At 34.0% G+C, this 22,107-nt stretch overlaps 1 protein-coding gene across 11 annotated transcripts in view; it reads left to right on the top strand.

The window, feature by feature from the left end:
- LOC101743427 (triple functional domain protein) overlaps positions 1 to 22,107 on the top strand; it is a 166,232-nt gene that overhangs the window by 53,317 nt on the left and 90,808 nt on the right. For all 11 annotated transcript variants that reach the window (XM_038010976.2, XM_038010982.2, XM_038010980.2 and 8 more), the window contains one exon: positions 17,173 to 17,431. In XM_038010976.2, the coding sequence (XP_037866904.1) occupies positions 17,173 to 17,431 (259 nt within the window). The remainder of the gene's footprint in view (positions 1 to 17,172; positions 17,432 to 22,107) is intronic.

Genomic DNA, 22,107 nt, shown 5'->3' with positions numbered 1-22,107 from the left:
AATATCAGAAATTAATCTAATAAACTGTTTTTAGTGTCACTTAATTTAAAAAAATCCATTTAAACTTTGTATTTACACATTAAAATTGATTAGAGAGCTGCTAGTCCGTGAACGAATATGGAAGATTGTAATTAGATTAGTCGTGTCACAGTTTTTTAGTTGGATCCTGAGGTAGGTCTAAGTTTTCTAAATATTGATGTAAACATTATGTAGTAATAGCAAACTCGCAAATATTTAATAGCTTTAGAGATAAGAACAGGTTTTTAATTCATAAATAAGTAAATGTGTCAACGAGCCCATGGTCTACATAGTGTAATGTGATTACCAGCCCGTCGACATCACAACATATTAAGAAATGAGGTCAAAATCTCAATTTTATTATAAAACGGTTGTCTAATCCATCCATCCGGAAATCTTCGCGGTAGTAATAGACAGAATGGTGGTACCTACCCGTGTGGGTTCACTACCAGTAAGTAAATGTTGGTTGGCGATCGTTATACGCTGGTATACACTCGGAGAACCGCTCTGTACATGTTCCGATGAAAGCCACAAAAGCCACAGCCGAATGAAAACTCAGTTAAATCTAATAAACAAAAAATTCAGTATCTTGATTTGTTACACAAATTTATGTGTGCGTTCGTTACATTACGATCGTCTCATTTGAACAAATCCTAATGTAATTCAAATCCTCTGTAAACTGCACAGTTTTAGCTCTAAGCTCAGTGGCATATTTAACACTGTCCGATAGATCTCTGATTACAAATATTAGCATAGACTCTATAAACTTTAAAAAAATGATGGATCTATCGACCCGTGAGACTCGTTGTTCTAACTATTAAATCTCATTTCAATTCATGTTGCGGTTCATACAAAGCTTATTTACCGTTTGTCTATATGTAGTTTAGACTAAATATAAAACTTAAAATGTCGCCAGAGAGACGTGCACACACGAATTTATTTATTTTCGTTACAGAGTTCAGTTAAAATGAATTTGTTTTATCATCGACTGTGAAATGGACGTTCGTTTTACTAGTCTGTGTCGTGACGAGTTCGGTGGTCGCAGCTCAATTTCCTAAAGCTACACAAACCGTTTGTCGCATGCGGCGCGCCTGAAATGAAGTACGGTGTTTATACTCGCTATGTACTGTGTCGGTAATGAAATATCACAGAGCTGTGACCAAGTAAACGAAACGCCGTAAACAAATAATTTTTAACGTACCTAAATGTATTTCATCGCTAAACCTTTGCTATACTTGTTAAATTTCATTTGTATATTACGCATATACGTATTAAAACATACAGAATGTTAGTCTCGGGTCGAAATTCGGTATAATACTGCGTACATGGGAAACTTTTAATATTTTAATCATAAGCTTAATGCCCTTCAGGTCCCTAAAAGAGGTGCAAATTACGGTTTTTTCAATTTTAAAGGGAACCTTAGACAATACACGAAGCGTGTTTAACAACTTTTTTTTTAATAAATTTTCTATCACGCTGTCATTACGCAAAGCAATTTCAATTTCAGTTTCCACGCCGTCGATAACTGAATTTGAACAATTTTCACAATTTATGAAAATGAAGTAAAAAAAACTGATTTTCTTTTTCAAAATAAAATAATATTCTATCTATTAATAGACCCCACATCACTCTGCATTTCGAACATTGAAATTGTCATACAGAGTCAACATTTATTGCGAGACGAAGGTCTATTTCCTGAAATGGATGGCAAATAAACCAGGTATAGTAACCGGCAAACTTCGTGAGCAAATGACCTTGACTGCGCAGAACCGAATTTTAGATCACTTTGGTGGTGAGGATGAGGTGCGACGGCAGGGGAAATCGTATCGAGCGCTTTATTGGTAGATCAGTCGAACCTTGCGTCCCGCACCGCGCCCTCATTCCGCTTGCTCCCAAAAGTACGCTTGCGTACAGTGGAAAGTCTATCGTTATTAATCGTTAAGTTATTTGTTATAATTACTTGTGGACTTTGTTGCCATTTCTATTTGTTGAGTGTTTGTTGATTTTTTATAAAACATACACTATGCCGTGACAAACTGGTGTACTATTCAAAAGAAAGGGTAGAAAAATTGTGTACGACGTATATTGCTTCATTATAAAACAGGGGAAGAATGATATGGAAAAATTAAAACAGACTTCGGAAGTAACAAAACCATCAGTGAGTACTGTTAGGTGCATTATTATTAAGGAAGCTAAAGGCTCTGGCTTGCTCGCCGTGTTTCGGACTCCGGGTAAGAAAATATCAAGGAAGAAGAAAGTTACCGGAATGGATAGTTTCGTTCAATCTGTAATAAAAAGATGTAATCATAATAACTACATAACAAGCAGCGAAACTCCGTACCGTAGAAAGGCTTCGAAAAATTTAAAGAAGATATAAATTCTAATGGCTCGGAATCAAGCTTACGACGTATTATGAAAGAGCTAGGCTTCAGATGGAAAAAAAGAACAGAAAATAATCGGAAGCTGGTAATTGAAAAAAGTTACATTCGATTACTAAGAATCGAATATCTTCAAAAAATAATTAATTATACACAAAAAAGAAGACCGAATCGACCGAGTTGTAAACTACACCGATGAGCCCTATGTCGACTAATCACGATGATAGCGACTCGGGTGATGAAAACAGTGATGATGATGATGGTCAAGATTATGATAACGAAAAAAAAATTACAAATACCAGCTTCGCTTCAACTGAACCAAGACCTGGCAACAGCTCTAGTTTTGACTTAATAGAAGGAATATCTATTTTACCCCAAGATTAAATTATTACAATTATTAACCTACATGTTTTGTTGATGTTCTAATAAATATATAAATAAATACATATGTTGATTTTAATAATTTAATAGCATTATGACGCAGAGTAAGTAATGTTTATGCACGTGAGTGTACCATGCGCGAACATACCCCCACTACGTCAACAAATGCTCAAGAAGTTTGCCGGCTATTATAACTTATCTTGTTTCATACAAATGTTTATTTATTCTTACTTAGATATTTTTATGTACACTTACATTAAATCACTCGTCGAAATAGACGACGACGAAGATTAATTTTAATTTTTAATGTACAGAATTAAACAATAGAAGGATTCAATGTAAATATAAATAAATATCTGATTGAAAGTGACTGAATTTGATGTATTACGTCATGAATAATTTAAATTTATTCAATGTTATAGCAGAATTCTGTAAAATCTTTAAAATTGTTATTCAAATCGATTCTGATAAGCCTGCTCTATAAGGCAATATACAAATTACACAAAAAGCTGTTCCTACTAAAATTAGAAAATTTCTTCACATTAGTCGAGCTATTTGTGGAGTAAATGCACTTTAGGTAATTTGTTCACGGTAATTGTCACTTCACCAAATACTATAAACTCGGAGAAGATGACTTCGTACGTTGTCGCTAATAAAGCCCTCGGGAGATTGCTCTAGCTTCGGAGCATGTAATCTAACATCGTGCGGTCCAAATTGTTTAGGTTTCTAACGCTAACCTTAAGTTTACTTGTCACCGCATAATTCGCTTTAACTGTTTCCAAATACCTTAGATTCATAGTATAATATTGCAAGTCTTATTTAATTGCAAAACAAAAGAGCTAAAGAAGTTAAAAATAAAATAAAAGCGTTAGTTTAGATTGATGTTTGTTAATGTTATATTTAAAAATCAACTGCATAAAAATAGTAGGTCATCAAATTATCCGGCCGTATGCCCAGCTCGGCGGACTGTAAATTGAACAACCTTTGACGCTCCGAGACGGAATAGGATTGGTTGTGACGTCAGCTCATCGAAGATCGCCTTCCCAAGAGAAAGGAAACAATAACGTGTTTCCGTAATACAATTATCGGATGACACATAACATGTACATTTTTGCGTAAGCGAATGAACCTCAGTTCAAATGAATTGTTTGAATTCTTATTCTTCTTTAGCGAATATATCTTTGCGTCTAATTTTCTTAACCTAACTAACCTGCGCAGGCTCGTCTCTACTACATCTGTTTGTAAAGTTATGGTATGCACCTTCGCAAGGGTTGCATTTTAAGCTCCACACGGTGTCTGTCACGTGTCAAGAAAGTGAACTTATGCAATGTTACCTGTTCTGAGAAAAGTCTAAAGCTTCTAGCGTTAAGTTTTGATCGGCAGCAAGGACAAATCTATCTCAGACTTGGAAATTCTAGTTGGATCGACATATACTATACCGTTTTTACTGTGTAGCAGAACAGCATAGGGCAAGAGGGGCATACGGGCTCGTGGGCCTCGTACTGTTATCATTGGAGCCCATAGACATCAAGGCGTGAATGCCGCTTTCACCTTAAGTCGGTTCACTCTATTCCTTGCTCCGATGTAATTGTTCTTTTATTTTAAATTGCTTTCCAATCAAATTCAATAGTACCTTACTCGAGATTTAAAATTAAATAATCTGTAGAAACATAACATATGTAATACATATTTCAATACTTTTATTTGCTGTAAGTACCTAAAGTAGGGTCCCAAGATTCGGGTAAAACTCCACCAAATATTACTAGGCCGAAACGTATTCAAAAAAGGATCATTACATAGAAGTCAATTAAATGCAAATGGTGCATTAAATTCTGGTGGGGTGTTGGCCAATACTTTCTAAAAGATACGAACGATGTGTACCGATCTAGGATTTGTTCGGTCAATTTAGACTGATACATATAAATACACATTACACATTATTAATGTACATTAAAAAAAACTATAGAAGGGACGAAAGTAAGCATTAATTATATGTTAGGATTTCCTATTAGATAAATATTAATGTATCACTCACTTATGAGACAACTTAAATGACATTAGCACATCATTAATGAAGTAGAAATACGAAGTACGACAAAATAGGAAAATAGTCTAAAGTGCCCAAAATAATTCCAGAATCAACAAGATTAAAATTAGGGCATCTCCGTTACTGCGTAATAAAAACGTTTGTGACACAGTTATTAAATTTGTAAGGTCAATGGCAGATAAAGGGCGAGGTTCACGGAGCGTGGGTGAACCATAGGTACAACTAAGTATATTAAAAACAGTTATGAATTGCATTATATATTTTTGCTCACTCTTCGTTCTGATTTCCTATTTGAAATTAAAAGAAGAAACTAGGACTGTAGAAGAAGAATCATTTTTGATTTGAAGAAAATTTGAAGAACACTCAGCGAAATATAAGGTTTTCTTAAAATCACGTACTAGAAGTACCAATTTTACACAAACAATTATTCTATGGTCAGGACCAACTAAAAACTTTGTAAAAATTATAATCGTATGACTATTAGAACAAACCAATACACGCGTTTACAGAAATAACTTTATGACACTAACCGTAGTTGATAGCACGAATCAGAGTTATTTCTAACTTAGAGCCTTGAGAGGCTATTTCAGCGTAACCTTAACTAGTAGGCGAGCTCACGGGGCTCAAACCTGACGAAGTTGCTAACACGAACCCTAGCAAGAGCCGTGCTTCGCAGAATCTACCACCGGATCGGAAACGCGACCCACTGAGAAGATCCGGCGAGAAACTCAGTGGGCTGTGTCTGAGGGTTTTTCTTACAATGAACAAAATTACAGAACGTAGAAAGTTTGTGGTGGCTGCTTGCATACGTGCAGCCACGTGAAGCGTTGTAAAATAAATTAATTGCGGTCGGAAACGGTTGTTTGCGAGATGTCGTCGTTAACGCTAGTCTTGCATAGCAAAAAAAATACTATACTGGTTATTTTAAGACAGTTATAGAACTAGACAATAATAAAATGTGCGACACAAGACAAGGGAGATCATAACATTATTGAGAAATGAGATTCGAAACATAAAATTTTCAAATGTACTGCGAGTATGTTTCATTTGGTAAAATATTTAAGAAATTCTTCAGTTATCAAAGACAAGAGTGATTGTTCTTTTATTAATCTACAAGTAAACCATTGCATAAAAATTACCGCTTCATCCTTCTAAAAATGTTTTCATTTACTTCCAAACAAAATAATCCGCAAACGTAAATGAAAAATATGTATTATTCTAATATAGTCAATTTGAATTAACGATCTGTAAGAAACACTGCTTAAACATAGTCCGAGAAAAAAAAAGAAAAAAAAAAGAAAAATGTTCTCGTCCACACAAAAATATCGAAACACAACGCCGTATCTTTTTGTAATTAATACATGCGACATATTACATCTATTCTGTTCTAATTAGCTAACAAATGTAATATTCGTAGAATTTTTTCTTTTAATTAATAATAAGAAAAGAAATATAACCTAGTCTATAACGGTAAATTGCTGTTTGCTCTTTGATGGATTAGATGGAAGCTTTCATGGAAGCTTAGACTGAGGACCCCGGGCTCGAAATTGAAACCCGCCTTGTTCGACTTAACGAAGCCCCTCGAGCTATTAAGAGAAACACGTGTACCGGCAGGTTAATAACTTTAATAAGAAACTATATCGTTACGCGAAGTACGACTTGAATTTTACTCTTTAGAAATACACAACAATATTCTGTTTCTATTGTATCAATTACGTTTTCTGTTTTATTTGTTAACACGCGAATTAATAATCAGATATCAATAAATAAATAATCAATAAATGCCAACAACAATCCGAGAGCATAAGGCCATAACGAGATTGATAACGGCATATATATGTATATATATATATATATATATATATATATAAATGAGACAGTTGCCTAGAGTGCAACTGCTGAAGTGGCAGGCATGCATCTTGGCACCGCTGCAATGGGGAGCCCAGTGTTCATTGCTTCGCTGGTCATGATCTGATTAGGATCGTCCTTCAGAACTCTGCGGCAAGACCCTTTTCAGAATAAATTCGGGAAATGTAGCTCGATACGGAGGCTGCGTAGTGAGCGAACCAAGAGCCAAACGGCGCGGGACTACCGCGGCAGTGGCGATAGCGCCGCGCGCCGCGACGGACGGAGGCGGCGCCGCGACTACTACGCGCGATCACGTGCCGGTGCAATGGGAACTACTCCGCCACCCGCTCCCGCCAAACACAAGAGCCGGCGCAAGATCTCGCTGCCATGGTTTAGGCAAAGTTCTGTGAGCGCCCCCCATGCCACCCTCTCCCGACAACATACTATTGACACGCCAAGCTCGTTCAACGCGCGACTGCTAAAGGGAAACCGACAACGACAGGTGATGCGACTGACGGCATAAGTTGCAGTGAGACTGCACTACCTCCCATTCGCCGCTTTCCCGCCAGTCGCGCAACGCTACTCCTGCGCTTGCATTCGCCTGCATATGCATCCCAGACGGCAAGCCGTCTGCACGTCTCGTTGCACTACGGCTCTCCAAATATTACCAATTTATTTAATATATAAATTTTTATAAATTTTCTTAATCGGACAACATCCTAAAATAATTATATGCAATCAAACATGTGAATAGAATTCTTTGAAAGTCATCACTTTTTTTCAATTTTCTATAACATGATGGAAATACTGCAAGATAATGTGCACATCATTTGCTTAAAACATTCTAGTTAATAAAGTAACTTACGAACAATTGTGTCTATTATTTACACCTTAAAATGCTCAACAATTTTATTTTTATTTTGATTATATACAGTGACACATTTCACCACTTTTAATAACAGTAATCGGCACAATTATTCGTTTTTTTTGTTGCTTCGGTACGCTTCCTAGATATTTTCTCATTTAATTTATTTATTCATTTAGTGAGGGTTTGATTTTCCTGTTTTGTGTTCATTATTGACGAACTTACGTTTCCTGTAATAATTCAACTTATCATATGACTGAGTGGACTCCGTAATCTGTGAGAGCCATAACAACAATCCCCGTCAATTGTTCGTGATAACAGATTGCTTATCTGTCACTCAAGCTAATAGATTTCAAGCTGAGCTAAAGGGTGATCGAATGTAGTTGAAACAATAATTCTATATAACTTTATTTTTGCGTCATTCTTTATTAAATACTGTGATATGAAAATGGAGTGAGGTCACAAATGAATCCGAATTCTTGTAATAGCATTATACAAAACATGGAGCTGTATGCACTTTTTGAATCTCCATTCGCTTGTTATTATTCGAAATGTGTGTGTACCTGACTATCGGAAGGTAAAATAAAACATATTGTATTAGTAACAAACAAACCGACAATTTACGCAGTATTCGTACTAAAAAGCCGATAAAGCAGAAAAGAAAATAATAATATACAACAAAACATTGTTCGAAAGAATTCTGAATAAACTGATGAATATACAAACATGTCGCACTTTTAAAATGATGACTTGGATGGATTGGATGGATTGGATGATTGACTAGGACTTGCAGCTTGTAAGGAACGCAGTGGTCGTTAACCTTAATCCATAATTTAAAAATAAAAAGGGTGTTAAAATCAGAACAAACTTCTTGGGTGGTACGTAATAATAGGTCACAGATATATTTAACCTTATACAGCATTTTAATAATCGAAACGATCGAGCTATGCTCAAAGCTCTACAGAAGCTCCTCAATTAATAGAGCATAGGTACAACGAGAGCAATATCCGGCCTCAGTGATTGTATAATAGAGCTTTAGCTATCAAGCAGTGACTGAGCTATATATATATTTTATTTATTTATTGCTTAGATGGGTGGACGAGCTCACGCTCACCGCCCACCTGATGTTATGTGGTTACCGGACTCCATAGACAACTACAACGTAAATGCCGCCACCCACCTTGAGATATAAGTTCTAAGATCTCAGTATAGTTACAACGGCTGCTCCACCCTTCAAATCGAAACGCATTAACTGTGTCACCGCAAAAATTGGCGGTGTGGTGGTACCTACTTGTGCGGACTCACAAGACGTCCTATCACCAGTAATGTGAAATTGTGAAAAAAGTATGAAAACTCCGGCCAAATTATATCGTGATACGAAGAACAGTATTTTCGCTGAGACTCAACACTTTGTCATAAAGCTCCATCCATACAAAATTGTTGTCTGGAAAGGACCGTTTCTGACTTCATCAGAGCTGAAGACTTTCGTCTAATACAAATTCTAATACGCACGAACATGATGTTAATTATCTCATCTAGAAATACATGCTCTAAATGCCACGATAATTTCGAGTCCTTAAACGTTCCATAAAACTGGCAGTGGCGAACTTTCCTACGTGGAAACTGCATGTAAAACTGGCCATAACATTTCCAAGACTTTATTAAGGCCAATGGAAATCATTGTGAACGACCTTTATACTTTTAAAATACTGTTATATTATTTAATTTCTAAAATAAGGCTGACCGCACTAATAAATGTGTAATTTAATAGAGAAAACAGGACGTTCTTTTTATCATAATATTTATGGCAAAACTAGACAGATGACTACTAAACATTACGGCCCGACTAAACATTACGAGTTTCAAGTTGAACGCAGGTAAAACCGAAATGCGTATTTACTCAAAATATAGAATACTTATTTCTACACTAAAATAATGTAGGCACGTAATCTATCTACGAGTAGATAACGTATAGTACGAAATCGTACTTGAGGATGTTCAAAAAGCACAAACTTTAATTTACACTCTTCTACGAGAATAATGAACAATTTCCAGATGTAATCTGTCAGTGAGACAAATTGAACTTGATCAATTCGCCGTCATTCGATAATTGTTTTACAATCTATCAATAACAATATTATATCATGTACTGTTGCAGCTTGAATAGCGCTTCATTAACTTGAAATTCAGATCAAGTCAGATTTGGGTTAATTGTTACAATTTAACAGGTACTGACTGTAGCGTAGGTAGGTAGGATTTACACATTAGGCGTAGGTACTGCAGCTATGGTTTGAATACTAGAATAGCTGTCACAACACAAATGAGACTAACTTCATGTCTCATAATAAGTGGCGGTAAAGACCAGTTGAACTGACTTACTTATCTGCTTTATACACCAAGATAATAAAATTAGTATTAGTAGTGTGTGTTCAAAATTAAATTTACTCTAATTCTATCATCTTCGGAAACAAAGCGGTGCAAATACTGCGAGTCGTGTTCACCGAATCAGAAGGATGTTATTACGCGCGGAAAATAATCTACCTATTTATATTTCAATGTATATCAGATAGATAGTCATAAAAACAGCGCCTTTATTGCTGTATTGCTAAAGAAAATCTAAATTTGTAATAAGAACTATTGTCATTTCAGAAAGGAAGTATCCTAAAATTTAAATTAAAGTAATATAGTTTTTGGATTAATACTATACAATTAAATCTACAGGGCTTTAAATGTACATAGATTAAGAATGGAGAAAATAAAACAATGCTTTCTGGTTATAGTAGATTACCGTAAGTAGTGCTTCTATTCCTTACTATTTCAAATCTTATTGAGATAATTATATCTTAACGAGATTAAAATAGAACATAAAATACGAAACAAAATAATTAAAATCAGTCTAGTATTATTGGATAATTTACGTTAATTAAATATTCCACACAAAATGCATCTCGAAATGATAATCTTCTAAATGAGTCGTCTATTATCAAAGGTGGCAATCTGTGCATTTGGACAAAAAAATGTTATTGATATGTCAATACAGATTGATTTGAATATAATCGTCTCCTTCAAAGAATACGGTTCAAAACCTGCGTTAAATAAAGGTTAATACTTAACCTGTTATTTATCTAAGATGTCGTTCAGAAGAGTTTTGTGACTGCCAATGGAATACAAAGTCAATAATTCGTTTTTCTGATTTACCAATAATTGTCCAAAAGTCATATTGCCGGCTTTGATAATAGTCGACTCAAATATTCTAAGTATTTTATACTGCTAGAAGTACTCAGCTGACTTAAAATCACTGATACAATTAAATTGAATTCGATTACTGGATGCGGCTACAACGCCGTTGATGACACGGTCACAAGCGCAAATTGGTCTGTACTCTAGATAGCCTAAGAGCCCTATATATATCTCTGATATCTATGGATTCCACCAAATTTACAATACAGAATATATCAGTAATACCTCAATTAGGTTACTTTGCAGCAAAATGAAACGAAAAATTTACAACATCGTTGATACACCCAGCGACTTCGAGAGGCGAGTGAAATAATACTCGAGTTCTAGGATGTGCAGAAAAAATATTCAATATTGTTCAATATTATGACCTTTTATAAGAAATATAAAACACGATCTGTGACTAAGACAGTTTTCTACTATAGCTAAAACAGTTACTTGTTAGACATTAATCAAGTTATTGCCAAGACACATTCGCAAGATTGATTTAGTGCTTAGCAATGAACTGGTTGATAAAAGTAATTCAATTGAACTAACAGCTGTTTTATAAACATATATAAAAACACATTTGGTGAATCGTATTTTGAAATTAAACGCATATGAAACGATCACAATTATTATTCTAACAAGGAAATAAACTTCGTTTTATAAATAAATAACGCGTATACGTTGAACAAGTCCGTATAAAACATAACAAACACCACTCGCTCATTTTAAATCATGAGTAACACATAACCGTGTTCCTATTATTGTTACTATAACTAAATGAGTGTTCATTTTAGTGAGTAAATATTACTGAAAACAAATAATTTCGCTGCAATTTGCATTGCATTCACATATGTACATGTTAATTTTATTTGTTTGGAATGTTTCGGAAAGCCATTTCGTAGCCTTTGGTTGTAATTATGATTGGCCTTGAGCTAGGTTAAAATAGCGTAAGCGTTATAATTGTAAGCAATGTGGGTGAACAGAATTCGAAGTAGCGTGTGTTGAAGAATTTCGAATTACGTTTCGTAGTTTATAGAATTATGTTTGTTGATTGTTGTTGTATCGAAAACGAGATAAAAATAAACAGCAAGTCAATAAAACTCAAACAAAAATGGTTCAGGAATAGGGAAGCTGGAAGCGTTTTTATATGATATTGACAGATATTGTATTAGGTTCTTCTCTGTCAGCGAGCTCAATAATTTTATTAAAAGATAGGTAATTACTCGATTGCAGTGCTTAATCAGTGTCAATAAAATACAATAGTAAATACAACAAATTGTAATAGTGAAAATTATGTAATGAATGTGCTGTTACGAAACGATAAAGTGTTCATCTTAAAAGTATCAAAACTATGCAATAAGTTCAAATCTACTAAACGAATTCTTTTTTTTTGTCAGCGGTAGAGCTATAAATCTGCTAAATTCTAAGGAGTAACTTGTACTGAAGTTATGAATAAAGTTAATTAGAATTCCAACATCAAACAATCTGTTTCTTTTTGCGCTAAACTTTCATCTTTATAAAAATGTATACCAATGAAAACAACACTAGAACTAGAAGGTCAAAACACTAGAGCGTCGTTCGTATCGTTGTATCGTAAAATCGCTTTTAGATTATTCAAAATGGAAATAGCGGTTTTGAAGACGGGATAAATGGCCACGCCTCACATACGACCTACTCATATAAAAAGTCGTTTTTACAAATATGTACAGCACAACTCATGAATACAGTAAAGAATAGTGGTATTAATTTACCAACAAGTTGCCCAAAAATTAAAGTTTTTTTGAAGAAAACATAAAAGTCAATTATTTGTGGTATTTATTTTATTCAACTAACTATTTTTACTTATAATTATGACCCGATAATAAATAGCTAAAATATTAATTGTAGAAGCTAATTTTATTTTGGTTTAAATCAACGAATGCGTGTTGATTTATTGGAATTTATTATGTAGATAACATTACGCGTAGACAGTAGACATATTGTTGGTAAAGTAACGTTAAACCATGCCGTTAATTCCTGGGTAGTTTGGCTCGGATTCGATTCCACTATCTATTTCAATTCATTGTTATTCACATGTGTGGGCGGTCTTCCACGTGGTTCGTTCTTCAAATCGAAATTTCTATCACGAAAGCGTTTAAACCAAAATCGCACGGTGCGTTCATTAGCAGTCCCCTCACCAAGCGCATTGATATTGCGAGCTGTTTCTTTCTGAAGCGTTAGTTCCGCTTCGGAACTCGCATTCAAAAATCACTCAAATTTTCGAAGTATCATCTTTCTTGTCTGAGCTGAATAAAAAAAAACAACTGAAAGTCGATAGGTAATCAAGTGTTGCACATTTTATAATAGAAGAACTAAAAAGTTTCACTTAAAAATCTCAATCCATGAAGGTTCTATATCAATTCGAAATACTTATTACAATAGAACGGCAATTTCATACTTTAACCCCTATTATTTGTGAACAAGATTGCACTTAGATCAATTAAAAACAATATTGCTTGACATAGCTGCTTTGTGTTCATTGCTTTAATCCTACCCATATAAGCCTACACATCGTTACAATAAAAGCTGTGTTTTCTCGTCGTGGATTTTCTTATGTTTTCGTGGCAATGGACGACTAAGAAGTTATTATTAGAATAGAATAGAATGGAAGTAGTTGTCAATATTGTATTTACTTTTAATTATTTTTTTATGATATTTATTGAAGTAATGAAAGGATTATAATAACACCGAGATTAAACCGTGAATGTAGTTTTAATTATCTCCCGGCTTATTTCGCGCACACTAAGCACGTAATGAGCGTGAAATTGCTTGCAAGCTTCCAGTTCCGCGGAAAATGAATTATGAAAGCTTAAATTTAGAACAATACAAAAAAAAATGAAAAAAAAGCATAATAGCGATATTGAAAAAAAAATAAGGAGACATCGGACATCCGATCCGCGGTAGGCAGCGGCTTGGCTCTGCCCCTGGCATTGCTGAAGTCCATGGGCAACGGTAACCACTCACCATCAGGTGGGCCGTATGCTCGTCTGCCTACAAGGGTAATAAAAAAACCGAATGCCAAATAATCGCTCGGCTTCTTACTACTCGTATTAATATTGGCTCACTTTTAATTTCCGCGAATGGATGATCTAGCTCACCAGATGTTAAATGATTTTCGGAGCATTATAACGTAAAACCGGCACGTACAATTGCTTAACGGTAAGAATTGACAAGATGGTGATAATTATTCCTGCGGGTATTCCCCCACCACCATTAATTACTGATCGTAGGATACTGACATAATACTAAGAAAATTTCCATTTTCCTCTAAATCCTTTAGTCGCTCGTTATGACGCTCACGGAAAGAGGGTGGTGCTACTTGAGGCTGACGTCACAGCAAAAGCAACATTTTAAATAATACTTATTGATAATTGCAAACTCTTTTAGGTCTTCTTCAGAACCTTTTCGTAAATGCGGCTTTTTAAATTACGGGAGGAGCGAAGTCACTATTTTAAAAGTAACTAAAAGAAAACTCATCATACAGATTGATATAATATATTACATCTAACATCAATCCATGGCTGACAATGTGGCAAATGTGTCGCAAGGCAATTCGGCGCTTGTTTGCTCAAGGAGTGTTTCATAATGGAGGCGGTGATCTTATTGAATAGTATTATTTCATGCGAGAGAAATTCGTTCAATTATCGACTTAAACAGTTTAGAAAACAATAAACAGCTGTCATCAATAAGAAAACAGTTAATAAAACACACATTACACATAACGGGAACTATTAAGTTTAGTTGAACAACTATCTTTTAAAACGAATTTATATGCACTATGGTTGGATGGATGGTTCAACTAATTATTAATTCGATCAAAATCTACCAGTGAAAGCCTGTGTATCTCGGTTTACAGCAAACAAGTGAAGTAGATATATACCTACCGCAATTAGTAAAGTTTCCTACTTTTAAATTTTTAAATATTCCGAAAAAAATAACGTCAAACAATTTCTACATCGCAGATTATTTTTCCGACCTTTTTTATCGAAAGTTCTTTACATTTTAAAATAACTTCAATAGTTGCTATCAAAAATTTTGTAATTTTTCAAGTCAACATCTTAATAAAATTAGTAAATTCGAAAAAATGACTAGGACTTTTGAATATTTAAAAATGGGCATTTTGTTTATTAAATATTTAGCGATGATTGTAACGAGTTATTTGATGTCTTTCAGCTAACGACAGAGATTTACAAGCCTTAAGACCTTACAACAACAATAAAGATGTCTAATAAAATCTTTTATGGACTCAATTTGCTGTACGAGAACGTAATGTTTATACATACTCTGAAGAACGCTTCCCCACACTTACCTACTTCCTACTTGACTAATGTTATGAATTTAATTTCAATCAATGAATTCTGCAAAAGGAACATTTTTGTCATATCTGAATATTGGTTCAAGATTTTCCTGAATTTGAAATAATAACAAGAATATATTAGTATTTTTTTCGTCCGTGGCATCACTGCTATTTTAGTTTGAACTAATGTAATTCATATCAATATCATAAGTTCTTTTCCATAGACACAGCCCACTGATTTTCTCGCCGAATCTTCTCAGTGGGTCGCGTTGCCGATCCGGTGGTAGATTCTGCGAAACACTGCTCTTGCTAGGGTTAGTTAGCTAGTAACACCTCCAGGTTTGAGTCCCGAGAGCTCAACAATTTTTTTTTCCTCCTACATGATAGGGTAACATGGATATATTATATGACAGGGTAAAGCTCTTTTTGCGTCTAAAAAAGCATTTATATTGCCTACACTATGTTGCTGCCTTAAAATCTATTTCATTATCTTTATCAAATTACTATCACAAAGTTAAATCATTCTTCTTGGTATCACACGGCCAATAGTCTACTGGTAGCAAAGTATGTTATTGAAGTTTTAAACTAAATTTATATGTGTTGGGATCGATTAGATCGCCAAAATGTTTTCTCGACCATCTCTAAAGATAATAATTGATGAGAAACGAGAATGACACTATTGTAATAATTTCAAAAAGCAGTCTGGTTCAAAAAAGACGCTTGCTTAGTTAATATATATCTTTGACTGACATGCCATTTTTATTTTCATATGCAAGACCTCACTTCGAAATTTGATCACATAAGAATACTCATTGCTCTTACTATTCTCCGTATCTGATTGCTATGATTGAAGTAACATAAGTATAATGTGATTAGCTTTTAGTTTGCATTTTATAAATTTAATGCTGATGATTGTTTATCCAAAATCGAAAAGGTTCTCAATATGAATGAGTTCAAATAATAAAACCATGAAAAGTTCAATTTCTTTTTCTCCTTTTTTCGAATATTGTATAATGTTTTCTTATAAACTATAATTCTAGAATTCTCGAAGTAGTATGTATTGTGATGTAACTCGTTTTTTTTTCAAACTATGAAATCCGTTATGTTTAAAAAAAATCTATCTTGTTGACAGAGCCAGCTCCATACCAAGCGTACCATTTTGCGTTTTATATATTACTAAAGGAAACAAGACCGTCCCAAGCTATTTATAAAATATCCAATTTTCGTAATACACTACCGTTTTCGTGACCTTGATAGAAGCCTCGCCACGAAAGCAGTGCGTTGATTCGTATTCGGACGACTGATAAGTGACCCTCGATTCATTTTTAACACATGAATCATTTTAAATTGATCGAAGTGTCGATGTTTTGTTCACTTACATTTTATTTATTTCGTGCTACGGTAATAATTTCCGATTTCGTGACTGTTGAATTTTAACTGGGATGTATTCATTGCTGAAACCATTGTACGTGCTATCTGTTGATATGTCCATTTTTATCTAATGTAGGCGATTGATCTTATCGTTTATTGGTATATTTCCTTATCGGTAAGCGATTGTTAGATTGTCATCGATCCCTCGACGGCCGATTCCAGTAAACTCTTAAGAAAACCCCTTTCTCGTTGAGGATACTGAAACTGATATGAAATTCCAAATACGAGTTCGGACTTTGACCCAATTTCAGCGACATAATTTAAAATATCTTTGTTTTTATCTTAAATTCCTTTTCTTAAATTTTCTTAATAATGGAGTTTCGTGCGATTCGTTCCTTTTTTTATTTTAATAAAAAGTTTGTTAGCTTTTTAATGCTTAATTATTTTCCAGGTTTCTCTCTTTAGGATTACAATAATATATAAATAACACTAAAACTGTTCCAGCGTAAATTTTTAACGAAGATCTCTTAAGGTTTCGAAGATGCCACTTAGTAAATTAAGAATTGCAAATTACCTTGGTAATAGAGAATTAGCATTTTTTATAAACTCAAATCAATTAGAAACTGACCCACATCTTAGAATTAACGATATAGCCATGCCGTCGACGAGTGATGTATTTTAAATATATTTTCTTTTGGTGCAGGCCGGACCAGAAATGACATGGGTGATTTATGAGCACACCTCGGGTGGAACTGGTGAACTAACTGTGACAAAAGGCCAGCAAGTGGAGGTGGTAGAACCGTGGACCACTCGGCCTGACTGGTGGGTGGTCCGGGTTCCAGGGGAGCCACCACTAGAAGGTGCAGTACCAGCTCAGGTGCTCAAGCCGCAGCCACAACATCCGCCACATAAGACATCACCCTCCAGACGTCCTCTAAGCCAACCCTGTGAGGAAACGCTAGGTAAGTTGAAGAAATTAAAATAACTAGGACTAATTTATGTTTCCTAGAATAAGTATTAAAAACTGGAAAAATATAAAAAATACCATAATCAGTTAATATTTTGTTCTATGTTCTCTAAATTTTCGTATCGTCATCACAATGGATGCGCAAAAAAAATCTTGTCACACCGAAAAATATGTAGTACCAAAATAATAGCATTAATTAAAATCATATTTTGTATCCTGCGTTACTTACATCTCTGCGAATACCTACTTTATCCGTTCTAATTGAAGTTTGGTGCCGTTGTTGTCGTGCGGAAAGTAGGTACATATTATGTCGTACGTCAAGATACAATAGGAGGCTTACAAGTTTTAATAGGTTACTGTATAATACAAAGATAGCCAAGGCGTAGCTTGCCATGATTTAATAAGTAAAATGCAGTATATATTTAAAAATTAATAATGCGTATTGATTTTTAGTGTAATTTATCAGATTTTTACTGGTGGTAGGACCTCTTGTGAGTCCGCGCGGGTAGGTACCACCGCCCAGCCTATTTCTGCCGTGAAGCAGTAATGCGTTTCGGTTTGAAGGGTGGAGAAGCCGTTGTAACTATACTGAGATCTTAGAACTTATATCTCAAAGTGGGTGGCGCATTTACGTTGTAGATGTCCATAGGCTCCAGTAACCACTTAACACCAGGTGGGCTGTGAGCTCGTCTACCAATCTAAGCAATAAAAAAAAATCAAATTTTATATGAAATAAAGAATAAAGTTTAAAAGAACAAAAAAGTTACATATGCAAGTCGAGAGCTATTTTCATTCAACTTGGACATTTGTAAAGCGCGCCGAAGATAATATGACCTTTTGACGGCATTACGTGCATAAGTATTTAATATGCTTGCGGGCTCCCATACTGCTTTATTTAATGGTAAACTCCGACTTAGGATCACCGCCTTTTGAGCAAATTCAGATATAAGCTTTTAGACCTCGCGTGACACACGCTGTTGTTCTAGTTACGTTACGTAAATCGTTAATTTTTTTTATTGAAATAACGTTCCTTATTTTAATTTGAAAAATCCTCTTCTATCAATGAAAGCCAACCAAATATTATCGAGGACATGGGTGACGTATTTCAAATCCTATATCCGTATCATCAAAGAAAAGTCACTTTGTTTCAAATCCGAATTGACATGTGAATTACATGATTTTATTTTTATGTTTTGTAACATTCTCTTTGTCAGAATAAAGCTCGAAGGTACATACATATATCAATTAATTGAATACCGAGGCTTTGTTATCCTAATTTCTATTTGATACCGAAGTAGACATGTTTTAAAATTAAATTAGGTACAGCAATTCATTACATAAGTTATAAGTTATTTCATACCTATACGAATCAAGAAATCAGATAAAAATACTGTACTTATTTGCGATTTATCTTGAAATTGAATGTAGATAATAAACGCTATACAAATACATCATTCTCTTCTGTATTTCGAAAGAAAACAGAATTCAAAGTATTCCTTTCTCTTTTAGGGTTGTAAGAATACTTGAAAAGTAGCAATAAGTAGTATGATTCATTGTTCTGAGCTTACGAGGAACAAACAACATCACAGCATTGGAACTCTTGTTCATTCATGAAATAAAGATGCTGTTGTACATTTTAGTTGTTACAGTTCATTGTATTGGCAATGTTTCTATTATCTATAATGAGAAGTAATGAAAAGAACGCTAAGTTAAAGACTAAATTTCTTTCAATTTAATGTGCAATGAATGTGTGTTAGTACATTTTAAGTTAATGTTTTTTCTTCAACTTTATCTAATATCGTTTTAAAAATGAATTTTGCGCCTGTTCCTTCAGAACGATGGCGTTCTTCCCATACATATTTACTTATATATATTTACCCATATGAATTTACCCATATATATTTACCCTCAACAATTGGTGGTTCGTAATTTGAAAATTATCGATTTACATATAATCATTCATCGCTTATAGCCCGAGAGCCCGTGGGATCTACCTGTATGTATTTGACCAGACCTGAATTTTCGTACATTGAGACCCCTATACCTACCATGCATGAGGTGGGGACTCATTAAGCTCAAAGTGGTCGACGCGCCGAGCGCTCAGGTAGGACAGGTACCGATTTTGACGGATTTTAAATCCATTTGACCACGTCTGCCGTTTTGAAATTTTGAAAATATATGATTATTATTATCGGAAAATAAGAATGGCAGACCATTATCGCGCATTTTACTTTGTGGCAGACCACTTTGAAAATGCTAAATTTCATTGAAAATGCAAAATTTTGAAAGTAATTGACTAGATCTGCCATTGATTTAATAATATGTTGTTTATTATAGTCTTAAAAACTTATATTGATCACGGCAGACCTCTACATTGCGTACATACATCAACATATAATAAAATCTTAGCTACTACCCGGCCAGATGTATATTATGTTTTCCGTTCACTGTTTTAGAGGAATATAATTTACTTGCGATTTACTTTAGCAATGTATTTACCGAAATTAATATTTTTTTATATTCTTTATACTAAACTTCATTAGTTAGACAATAAAGAAGTGAATTTTTTATGGAATAATTATAAATAATACGGTATAATGCTGATCAAAAAAGAATTCAATTCCTCATTTTTATTTCGTCAAGACAAAATTTAAAAGTGTTAAATCAGTTAAAAAATATATCATGCATGCATTACATATTATATATATATATATATATATATATCAATCTTCATTCATCATCATCATCATCGGAGTCATCTTTATCGTTAGGCGACTCGTCTTCATCAACCATTGAATCGAATACTGCAAAAATAAAACATAAATTGTAAAATGAACGTAAATTCATCTGAACATGTTCGAGAAAGAATTGTTATCAACTTACCAGGAACATTGGTGATTAAGTCAAAAAAAGCAACTCACAACTTTAGACCCATTGGAGTATGGTTGGATTGAGCAGGACAACATATATGCCTTCAAAGGGTTCGAAGGTGACCAACTTCCATATTTTGTGAGTATATTTGTGAGTATATATATATATATATATATATATATATATATATATATATATATATATACTCATATATATATATATATATATATATATATATATATATATATATATATATATATATATATATATATATAATATGTAATGCATGCATGATATATTTTTTTAACTGATTTAACACTTTTAAATTTTGTCTTGACGAAATAAAAATGAGGAATTGAATTCTTTTTTGATCAGCATTATACCGTATTATTTATAATTATTCCATAAAAAAATCACTTCTTTATTGTCTAACTAATGAAGTTTAGTATATAGAATATAAAAAAATATTAATTTCGGTAAATACATTGCTAAAGTAAATCGCAAGTAAATTATATTCCTCTAAAACAGTGAACGGAAAACATAATATACATCTGGCCGGGTAGTAGCTAAGATTTTATTATATGTTGATGTATGTACGCAATGTAGAGGTCTGCCGTGATCAATATAAGTTTTTAAGACTATAATAAACAACATATTATTAAATCAATGGCAGATCTAGTCACTTACTTTCAAAATTTTGCATTTTCAATGCAATTTAGCATTTTCAAAGTGGTCTGCCACAAAGTAAAATGCGCGATAATGGTCTGCCATTCTTATTTTCCGATAATAATAATAATCATATATTTTCAAAATTTCAAAACGGCAGACGTGGTCAAATGGATTTAAAATCCGTCAAAATCGGTACCTGTCCTACCTGAGCGCTCGGCGCGTCGACCACTTTGAGCTTAATGAGTCCCCACCTCATGCATGGTAGGTATAGGGGTCTCAATGTACGAAAATTCAGGTCTGGTCAAATACATACAGGTAGATCCCACGGGCTCTCGGGCTATTAGTCCTTTATGTTACACGAAAACTGTCAAAGATGTTATTCATAATTGTTTGATAGAGCTAAAAATTATTGGTTACGATATAAACCCATTATAAACGTTTAATATTCTGATTTCTTTTTAGTATTTGAAGACTTTTTACTTTTATTTTTATTTCGAGTGGCTATTGCTGGAGGAAAGTAGCCAGGGCTTAGCAACCTTTGGTAAATAAATCCCGAGACAATTGGTAGGTTTTGTGAGAGGATTGAAAGTGGGTACGGATGTTGGAGGGACGCGAGCCGTATAAACACTGTTCTAGGAGCCTAGGTAAATTTATAGATCATAGTAGGTTAATAAAAATTAAATGTTCTTGAAATCGGGAATGCAATCGGGTTCTATCGTTACATAAAAATAACAGGAAAATGTAAAGAACTCTTATGAAAAAACCATGTTATCAATAATGACAACATTGTCTTCGAGACAGGGAGATGAGTTCATCTTATTCCTGTGATCGTCTTCCATTCCGCTAACTCCATCGATCGATAAGAACAGATAAGTAATCTTTGTTTTCTAATGACTAATTAAATGTTGAAACATGGTTTGATCGTTGGGTGCGAAATCGAATTGATATAAACGTTGAAATAATTTGTGATAATGATATTTTCTAAGTAACGATATCGTCATGTTTGAATTTGATTTCAATTATGTTTATGAATACCTCTAAATTTACATAAAAAAATTTGCGGACTAAAAGTAAACTACTTGAGTTTAACGTAATTTAAAATGCTTGCTTGAATTTTAACATGCATAATAA

Source organism: Bombyx mori, chromosome 1, assembly GCF_030269925.1.
Source record: "Bombyx mori chromosome 1, ASM3026992v2".
Classification (NCBI taxonomy): Eukaryota; Metazoa; Arthropoda; class Insecta; order Lepidoptera; family Bombycidae; genus Bombyx; species Bombyx mori.
The sequence above is the reverse complement of the archived record's forward strand: the minus strand, read 5'-3'. Positions and strand labels throughout refer to the sequence as shown.